The following is an 11,070-nucleotide window of genomic DNA, read 5'->3' on the forward strand; positions in this document are numbered from 1 at the left end:
ACTTAGGAGTTTTTCAGCGATCGCGGAGATCACATTATCGATAGGATGGTTCAGTGTTTGCGCCCGTTGTATTCCGACACGAGACGCAGCAATACGTCAATCCATTTGTAGGTTCCATTAAATGTAAAAATTTACCACATGTCATTTTTTAACGTACGATTGAATCGTTCCACGACAGAGGCCTTCATGACGGAATACGTTGAGTAATGATTGATATTGTGTTTATTCACCAGCTTTTGTATATCAGCGTTGTAAAATTCCTTGCCCTGGTCGATTTGAATATATTGGGTTGCCCGAAAAGTAATTGCCGATTTTTTCATAGAAATAAAATACAATTTTTTTGTGCATAGAATGAACTTTAATCACTGACATATTTTCCATTTTATTCGATGACCTTTTGCCATCTTTCTGGCAACTTCATAATTCCACGCTCGTAGAACTTCTGGTTTTTATCGGAAAAAAATTGATCCAAGTGCGATTTCACAGCTTCATCATCCTTAAAAGTTTTACCATCCAAGTAGTTCTGCAAGGATCGAAATAAATAGTAATCTGACGGCGCAATGTCAGGGCTATATGGTGAATGTAACAATTCCCAACCAAGCTCCATTAATTTTTGGCGAGTGACCAAAGATGTGTGTGGCCTAGCGTTGTCCTAGTGGAAGATGATGCCTTTACGATTGACCAATTCTGGCCGTTTTTCTTTAATCGCTGCATTCAGTTTGTTCAGTTGCTGACAGTAGACATCCGTATTAATGGTTCGGTTCTTTGGAAGGAGCTCAAAAAATACTACACCCTTCCAATTCCACCAAATTGATAGCAAAATCTTCTTTTGGTGAATATCAGCTTTCGAGGTGGTTTGTGGTGGCTCATCACGTTTGGACCATGAACGTTTTCGCTTAATATTATCGTAAACAATCCATTTTTCATCACCAGTAATTATTCGCTTCAAAAAAGGATCGAATTCATTGCGTTTGAGATGAGAATCGCAAGCATTGATACGCTTTGTTAAATGAATTTCTTTCAATTCATGTGGTACCCAAATATCAAGCTTTTTAACGAATCCAAGACGTTTTATATGATCGTGGATTGTTGATTTTGGTATTTTCAACTTCTCTCCAATCTCCCGCTCAGATATATGACGATCCAACTCGATTATGGCTTTGATTTGGTCATCATCAGCTTGCAATGGCCGACCTGAACGTTGCTCATCTTTGAGTGAAAAATCTCCAGAACGGAACTTATCAAACCAATTGCGGCACTGTCTTTCTTTTAAGGCTTCCTCGCCATATACGTCACGTAACTTTTTAGCAGCCTGCGCTGCGTTTTTTCCTTTGCGGAAATAAAAAAGTAAAATATGACGAAAATGCTCGTTATTGGATTCCATACTAAAACTGACGCCAAACTAACACTTTTTAACAAAAACACGTGTAATTTGCTTCTAAAGTCAACTAAGAGTGACAGCTTACAAACGTCAAAAGAAAAAAAATCATAACATTGACAGAAGACATTCAAACAGACGCTTAAAGCCATCTATTGGAGCCATCGGCAATTACTTTTCGGGCAACCCAATATTTCGGACATCTACCGTTTTCCCGAATTATGTTTGCGATAGTTCTAGCTATCCCACTTCCACCTTTATTCTTTAACGTTATAGCCCATGCATATTTACTTAGCACATCGATAACTGTAAGTATATAGTAATGACCTTTGTTGAATCGCGCAAAAGAACGCATTTCAACTATGTCAGCCTGCCACAGATCGTCGTATCCGCGCACAACGACGCGTCTGCTCGGAAAATTCTTTCGCGCTGAAGCATGTAGTTCGTCCACGAGCCGCTACTTTTCAGAACTTTCGTTCTTTTTGTTAAATTTTGGTCCTTTTCCTTCACCATTACGACTCGCGATGATCCTTCTCTTGCTTATATCTGCATTATACTGGTTTAATTGTAAATATTCTATTATTTAAGTTTTTGGAGATTTTGATATTATTGACAATAACAGGTCGATGTTTTGATGTTGAGCATTCATACTCAAATACTCATACTCAATACATTTTTCATCTTGATTTCTTTCTACAGATTTTTCAAAATTTTAATATTCTCATCGAGACTTCTTGGTCTCTTTTTTCAACATTTTAATATTCTCATCTATATATTTCCTGTTTTCATCCATATATTTCTTGTTCTCGGCGTTATTTTGGTCCTGTAGAATCATTACAAATTTGATATTCTCATTCACATAATTTTTGTGCGCAGCATCATTGAAGGTTTCCGGTTGCAGTAAATGCTGTTACTTGGTCCCTTTTGCATTAAAACCTTTACGATCAGCGGTTAGACAAAGTGCATTGTCATGCACATATCGTTTCCGTGTAACATTGTTAAAATGATCCCTTAAATTTGCCACACGCTCTTCCACATATCGTTTGGTTGCAACGTCATTGTCAGCTTCAGGTTGCGTTACATGTTGTATCTTGCATGATTTTCCATCAAAATCTTTGGCGGCGTTTAAACAAAGGGTATTTTCATGTACATAATTTTCAACGTATTTATGCCATTAATGTGCTTGATCAGTTCTCGAGTCACTATTTTCTCGCGATTTTCCTAACTTATTCATTTCGGCACAAACATTATCGACTGACTGATTCGTGTCAATCTCGCGCTATTCAATTTATAATCAGACTGGCTTTGCGATGTTCTTCGATAATAGATAAAATTTCATTGTCATGTGCATTATTGCCAGCTCGGCTCGAAGCTTCGATTGTAGACGATCTATCAGTTTGTTGGGATCGTCCCGGTGCACATATTCGACTTTATTTTCAGTTAGCGCCATGGCATACGGTAAACTTTTCCCAGTTTTCTTGTCAAATGCTGTGGATACCAAAGGTTTAATTATATGTTTATATTTGTATTCTTTGTTACTCAATAGAGTATTGGTTGCGATGTAGCCTCGTTTATATGCGTTCGTCATTAGCAGTATATTCTTGTACTTTTGTAGATCATCTTCAGTATATAAAGTATCGTCTGGAAGTCGCCGAAAAATCAATTTGTAAAGATCAGGTGTTCCCTCGTATCTTATTCCGTTTATAATTATATTATTATCTATGTCCACATCGAAACGTTTATCACCGAGCATCACTCCTTCTTTGTCTAAATAACCCCGTAAGTATTGTCTATGTTTCTCTTATGCTCTTTCTCACTACTCAAACTGCCTGCGATGTATTTTTGACCCAGCGGACCCAACTTTGCAACGCTAATAGACCTTTCGATGTTTGTAATTCACGTTGTATAAATTTCTCGGGGGATTCGTTTTCGCTTTCAAAAACATCCTCGTCGGCAGGTATGTTTACAAGTTCAACATGCGTTTGTACGAGTGTCGGTAATACATTTGATGAAATACTTATTGATTTTCCTTCTGATTGATTTATATCTAGAAAATTATCTAATAGTTTTCTTTTTTTTCTTCCTATCTTCTTGTGTGCTTGTGAAGGTCTTGTGTGCTTGTGAAGGTGTTGTCGCAAATGTTGCTCTAAGTGGTGTTATAAATGTTGCTGCAGATAATTCACCTGATGAAACATTTATTTGTTTTTTCTGGTTTATGCGAATTTGGAAAATCATCAACTAGTTTTCTCGTTCTCGACCCTGTCTTTATGTACTTCTTTCTTTGCGAGGATACTATTTCATTTTTTGCATCTTCAGTCGGCGCATTCTTCAGCAAATGAGTTGGAATTGTCAATGGTGCTTTCGAAAATTTTCTGTAGAGGTTCGATAATAGGTTTAAAATATTGCTCCAATGTGATATCTTCTTCCATCCTACCGGTTTTCAGAGCGCGATGTTTCTTACGAATCGAGTCGCTTGTTTTTGTAATTTCTTTCACTATTTTTTCGCGATCGTGAATTTCTTTTCCACTATTAATTTTCGTCATGTTGTTTGAAAAAATTAGAAGCGTTTCACCGTCAACATCTCAGTAGCAACTGATTATCTCATGGTATCGCGCATTTATTAAATTCCTTTTTATACCGCCCATTAGTAAGCGAGCTATCCTTGTCTATTACAACGAATCCGTACTTTTGTTGCCAACATCTGCGACACAATGTACAGAAATCCTCACACGACATGTTAATGTTAAAGTGATCGTTGAACGCATGTTTTAAATTGGTCCCATCCTGTTTAAACAAAATCAGCAGGTTTTCATTGTCACGTATAAAGTGCTTAGATATTATCGCGTACGTCTGTCAGAGAGGGAAACAGTCGATGTTTGAATGCCATCCTATTAAAGAGTATTCTCTTATCGTATCTTGCTTGTCGCATGCTATATCATCAAATGCAAAGATAGGATTCGGACGCGCCTCATTTAGCGAAATAATGTCGGAATTATTAGAGAACGTAAAATAACCAATTTCATCAATTGACGTCAATAAATTTTCCAAATACTGATATTTCAGCTGCATCAACGATTTCGAATATAAGTACACGTTTTCGAAATGTAAACCGTTCGCACTTTCTAACAAGCTTATGAGAACATTTGTTTTATCGCAATTCGAAGGGCCGCGAATAATACTTGGTAGCGCGTCTCCATGTTTACGGACCTCTTTGTTTTCCCCCATTAACCGCGTTCTATCGTCAAAATTTGTCACGCGTATTGTTATTGATTGTCGTATAAGCCACATTGCATATGCTTAAAAAGATGTAATGTATGAACCTTTAGCTGGCTTTATGTATACAGATGCGTCGAACTCGGAAGTGCACAGTCATCAAATGTTCTTCATAGTGTGCGATTCTTGTGATATTCATCGTTTGTCTACTGGGCAGTTACAATTTATTTCAAAGACCATTCTCTTACAATCGTTTAGCGGTCAAATAGATTATCTGTGGGACAAGCTTCTCTAGCATATACAGACAGATTCGTAAGTACAAAGTTATCGTCGCTGTAACGAGCATTACAATCGCCCTTGGTAGCAAACGCTTATCGATTGCTCGACACCGTTGACCAGAAACTGTAACGAATGTCGCCGACGAGTGTAAAAAAAGCAAAGGTTTGTTGAATCGCGCGATAAATACGTTGCCCATCGAATTACACATTTCCTGATATAATTTTTGCGGTCCTGGAACTCACATGGCAAAACGATTGGCCAGAGACGATCAAGGCATTAATTCATTGGATACGGCGTGTCACGAGCACGATATAGCGTATTCTCGAAGCAACAATCTTACTGATCGGCACGCGGCGGATAGGATTCTCGCTAAGAATGCTTGGGAACTTATAACTTCCGAAGATTCGATTCTCGGCAAAAAAGCTGCAGCTACAGCAGTTTGGGCGGCTATGAAAGCAAAGAGAAATTTGACATGGGTATGAAAACGAAGGAAACCAAGACGAATAAAAAAAAACGAATACTTCCGGTAGAGAAACGCGGAGTGCATCAAAACGAAAGCGGTATTGTAAATTTATACAGCATAGAAGGACCAAGTACTCACTTGGTAGCGTATGTAAAAGGGGGAAATCGTGCAGTATATTTTAACAGACTTGGAAATCTTCAACAGCCGAAGGAATTAAAGCGTTATCTCGAAAAGAATGTGGCAAAAATTTAGTACAATAGTATGTCTCATCAACATTATTAATCAGAGCATTTGTGGACAATTGTGATTACAGTGTCTCCAAACGATAGACGATCGATATGGATTTAAAGGGCAATATTCAACTAACAGCAGTCAGTATTCGTTTGACACTTTACGAACATGTCGCTAACGCTTACGTTGACTGGTAACAGTAGCACACTTTTAGTGAGCTATTTTCCCCCTATAGATTTAAGCGACAATGATTATGAGCTCGGTTTAACAAATTTTGTACCATACAATACGATACCGAACGTAAGTTTATCGAATAATAAATTTTACTATAATGATAACGACGAAGAAATTCCTGAAGAATCATACGAATTGGGTGCTATATACGAATATTTAAAACGCCCAATTTTACATTCTCGGAAAAACATCACATTTCAAAAAATAACATTAATAATATATATTGAAACGATGAGGATGAATATCCTATTATAATTCATGCTAAATTATAATACGATGAAGAACGAAATAAAATATACTTATAGAATAAATTTTAGCAGACCAAGCAACATTGATTCGCATTTGGGATTTTCATCGAATCGCACATTAGGACAAAAACAATGGTACGAATCGGACGCATTGATTAAGATTATCAACGTGAATATTATTCGTATGAAGTGCAGCGTTTTCGGTGGTAGGTACAGCAACAGTATGCGTGTACATACCATGCTCGAATTTTCGCCTAGAGTGTTACCATGATATCGGAAAATCCAGTACATGTCATTTATCTTCCAATCCTCGCACAAAGCATTACAGATTTAACAGTGCGTGTCGTGGATCAAGAAGGACAATTGCAGCATTTTTTGGGAGAAGAGATTACTATCAGATTGCACGTACGATGGCGACGATAATAGGTGCAATTTATGAGATGTTTGTGGAGAATTAAGTGGAATATGGGAAGCAAGCGGAAAATAAATTTTTTTTACGAAACACGCGATTAAAAGTACAAAATCCTCTGCATGAAAGAAACTTAGTAAATTGAATATTTCGAAATCTCTGAAAAATTTCGTGCTCGTGACACGCAGTATTCTATAAATTAATGCCTTGATCGTCTCTGGCCAATCGTTTTGCCATGTAAGTTCCAGGACCGCAAAAATTATATCAGGAAATGTGTAATTCGATGGGCAACGCATTCATCGTGCGAAAAAATTGGACAAGTTGATTGACACTTTGAGAATTGAAAGTGAACCGGTCTTTGGCGATCGGATCGTCAAGATTGAGATTCATACGTACAATCCATACGCCAACACAACGTTTGGATATAGCGATGAAATACGAATACCCATGCAACAGCAGGATTTATACACATTGCTATGTGAGTTATCTTTATGTTGAGGGAAAATTAATTATATAAGGGAGAGTTGATAATAAGTCTGTAACATTGTGAAATAATTGCGCTACATTCATGTTTGATGAGATTCGTTATGAACTGGATGGCATAGAAATTGATTGTAACTGAAACGTTGGAATAACTCCCATGCTCAAAAACTATGTATTATTATTTTCGGACAAAGTGGTATCATGAAAAAAACCGCATGGGATACGATTAACGATACTTCGCTAGATTGATACTTCAACTTTTGCGCACCGCTCAGCATGTTACTAAAAGTGGAGCTAGGATTGGAGCTAGCATTCTATGGAGACTATAATCGTATCGTGATTAATGCACCCTACGAACTGATTCTAATACGATTGCGCAATGACAACAAATGTCTACTAGGATCTTCAGCGTTGGAGCCTAAGATTGAGCTATTCAAATATAATGGCAAATGCTTTATGTAATCTTGAATAATATCAATAAACTTTTCCCGCTGAGAACTTTGGAGAACGGACGATACTTGAATATGAGTTTCCGCTTGTGGGACTTGCATGAATTTCCTATGCTACAAAGTACGACCAAACACTTATGAACTGTCAAAACTGGATTAACTAATTTGGACTAATTTGGAAAAAACCACCTTACGTTAATTTTGCGTTGCAGACTGGTCGGAAGAATGTCATGACGGAAGATATAACTCAATTCGACAAATGTAATTTGACCAACGCAAAATTTTATCTGATTTTAGAATGTTTCCGTACAATGATATGAATTTAGAGGCAAAAATTGGATATGCAATACTTCATGATTTGTGTAGACGTTTTCGTAAATCGTACAATGGATGCAACAGTGATGAGGTATGGTTAACACTTGTCAACTTTTTGCAGCGAGGTTCTTTCTTAGTTATCGATTGTTCGTCAAAATGAGTCCATCAAGGACGCTATTGAGGATATGCGGATAGAATTTGAATGTAAAGAGAATATATCTGTAGAGATGCAGATGTATTCTGATAGATCTGTAGAGTACAGATATACCAGCGAATACTACAGGGTATTGACTCATCTTGCATGATCGTGCTGTTGAATTCTGTCTACTAACCAACATAGTGCGCAAAATCAATTAACATAAAAGTGAAAATATAATACTACATTGTGTCGAAAAAACGCAATAGGAGGGGAATTGTCCGAATTTAAACAGCTCAGGGCAGCTCAGACCAAAGTATATTTCACTATAGTCGTGCCAACGTTTGCAGACTTGCAACGATTTATCGTCCGAATATTTATCGTAAAAGAAGTAGCGATATTGAGAATTAGAACTGTCCTCTTTCATTATGTCTTTCGACTACCTTTTCTTTGGAATCATTTCACAAGTTTTGAAAAGTTTCAAGTTTCATGGCTGACTGCTAATCATCATGGATTATTATGGACGGATAGATATGTACCGTACAGTGAGGCTACGTGTTTTATCAAGGCAAACTTACTTGATATGATAGAAGAAAAGATGATGACGAGAAACCTCTACAGATATACGTCAAAGGACTTGAAAAACGGCGGTGATTGCAGGCTATCCTCAGCGATTACATACACAGAAATTTAATCATCGAGACGTTGGACACAATATACAGAGATATCTCATCTTTAAAAGAAATAGATTCAACTCTTACAGATCGATCTGAAAAACATCGAAAACACTGCTCGTTACAAAATGTATTTAAAATTTTCACCTGGTGGCTGAAACAACAACAGATATAATTATATTAATATCATTGTGCTATTTTAAAAACATAATATATACAATATAAAGTTTTCACTTTTTTTATCTACTACATATAACAGGCGTGACGCATCGAAAATCATAATGTATCCATCTTAATAGAAAGAGTGGTGTCACATATGCATGTATAACCTGGGCAGCAGGTAAAATGAAAGATACGAAGTCGATAGGAAACTACGAACGATATCTTACTAAATATAAATATTCAAGTAGACGTTTTCTAAAACCAACTCCCAGATAGGGATAAGGAAAATCCTCACTCTGGTATTTCATTCTTGTATACGTTTTATATGTGTCTTTTTCCCTTTGAAACATATTGTAAAATGTCTTTTAATGCTTATCGAAAGAAAAAAGAGACTTCTTCTTGCATTTGTTCTGACATGTCTTTTAGCGCTTATCAGAAGAAAAAAGTTTTTTGGATAAATCATGTTGAAACAAACGCAATGGGTGAAGAATTGCCCGTATTTGAACAGTGCGAGAGCTTACGACCGATAGGCATAACGCGTTTTGAGCAGTCCATCGTACAAATTGCAGAGACCCTGTGTATCAGATAATGTCGTGCAATTTGTGTTTCGTTTGCATGTGCTAAGAATTTATCTTAAACTAAGACAGTAAAATGTTCGTGTGTTAATTAGTGAAAAATTACATTAAAATCATGGATGAGGATGATATAGTTAGTGTTCGGGGGGGGGGGGGGGAAAAANAATTCAGCAAGAAGAACCTACGTACGTGCAATAAATATCATCAGTTCAGTTTCTACGTAATCGAGAACTTGGCCTACGAGGAACCAATGAAGTTTCAACAAATAAGACATTAAGTACATATATCCATTATGTTGTACATAAATCCATGATGTTGGCCTTACCGTTTGAAACGGAAATTTTATATGCAAATGCGGGACATATGCAAAGAAGAAAATGCGAACCGTGATATAGATTGGGGCAATTATCAAAGATTTAGTACTGTACATTATAATATTTATCCAGTTATAACTCACAGGGAAAAAATATACTATTTGTGGGCATCAATAGTTCATAAAAAAATCACTCGTGGCAGATATATTTATATTAAAATTCCTGCAGGCTATGGAATATCTACAGAGCTGTTATTGCGTGGTAATATTCTTGGATTTTTAATAACTGCGATTACAATATCGGTCATGACCTGTACATGGAAGCAATGTAGGTATTGCACATATTAATGAAAATCCTCACATGGAATATATATAAAACTATTTTGTAAATTATGTAAAGAATATATGTGTAAGTGTCCCGAGAAAGTAATACTGTAATAAATTCACAGTATGAGCTGTCAGGTAAATTAGGTCTAAAAATAATGATGTGTGCGCTGTGTTAAAAAAATGGAAGAACTCGCGCAAAAACAGAACATGAACTGTAGGAGCAGTCCACTCAAAGAGGAGCACAAAGCACGTATAGCCAGAGCAGCAGGTAAGTGAAAGATCTAATTTTCGAGCTCTCCTTATTTCTTTTTCACATTCGTACCTTATATATGTTTCCATTCTTTACCGTTTGTCAACCGTTCTTTTGCCGTTTGTCAGCGGTTTTACCATTCGGGATCTCATTTTATTTGTGCGAGAGCGAGGGGCGAATCGTCGCGAATGAGAGCGATCAGGCAGGCAAACGCGGATGGGTGGGGTGATCGCTGCTGGCGAACGCGGAAAGGGTTAGGGGGTGAATCGCCACGGGCGATCGAACGTGGGCCGCCGGTGGGACTTGTTTATCGACCGATGGAAGAATATCGATTGCTGGAAGAATATCGACTCTGAAGAGGAATAACGATGGTAATACAATAATACAGACATACTGTCGGTAATACAGTACATAACATCAGTCCCAGCGCACGTGACGTCAGCCCCCGCGCCTATAAATTCCCTCTTCCCTCGCGTGACGTCAACCCCCGCGCGCCAACAAGTTCTCCCCTCCCACGCGTGACGTCGGCCCTGCACCCGGCGGTACCCTCCTTCCCAGCACTCTCCTCGGAGCTGCTATCACAGAAACCGCGTCTTATACCTATTAAGAAAAAAAAAGTAAACTGATGGAGGTTTCCAGATATATGTCGGTCGCGAAACTCAAGAAAGCTCAGTTTCCATTCGGAGGTCTCGTTGCTTACATCGCCAAAATCATCCGTTCCCAAACGTCGGGTCACTAAGAACACTTCCAAATTCATGAAGAATAAAGTACGACGGAAGAGCACGAAGAAATCGAGTAAGAAATCGTCTAAAAAGAGTCGAGCCGTGAGAAAGCGCAAAAGCGAAGTCGTCAAACGTCGCGGAGTTACCAAAAAGCGTACAGTGTGGGACATTTTGTCTTAATCATCGAACATTTGTTTGCAACATGTTAT

General features: G+C 37.7%; 1 protein-coding gene across 1 annotated transcript; it reads right to left on the bottom strand.

Moving 5' to 3' along the window:
* Positions 1 to 652: 652 nt before the first annotated feature.
* On the bottom strand, positions 653 to 1,542 carry LOC106752091 (histone-lysine N-methyltransferase SETMAR-like). Its single transcript, XM_014633505.1, has one exon. It carries the CDS (start codon positions 1,382 to 1,384, stop codon positions 653 to 655), a length of 732 nt encoding a protein of 243 aa, XP_014488991.1. The 5' UTR covers positions 1,385 to 1,542.
* Between the last annotated feature and the right edge of the window lie 9,528 nt (positions 1,543 to 11,070).

This window comes from Dinoponera quadriceps, unplaced genomic scaffold, assembly GCF_001313825.1.
Source record: "Dinoponera quadriceps isolate SergipeBrazil2010 unplaced genomic scaffold, ASM131382v1 scaffold474, whole genome shotgun sequence".
Taxonomy (NCBI): domain Eukaryota; kingdom Metazoa; phylum Arthropoda; class Insecta; order Hymenoptera; family Formicidae; genus Dinoponera; species Dinoponera quadriceps.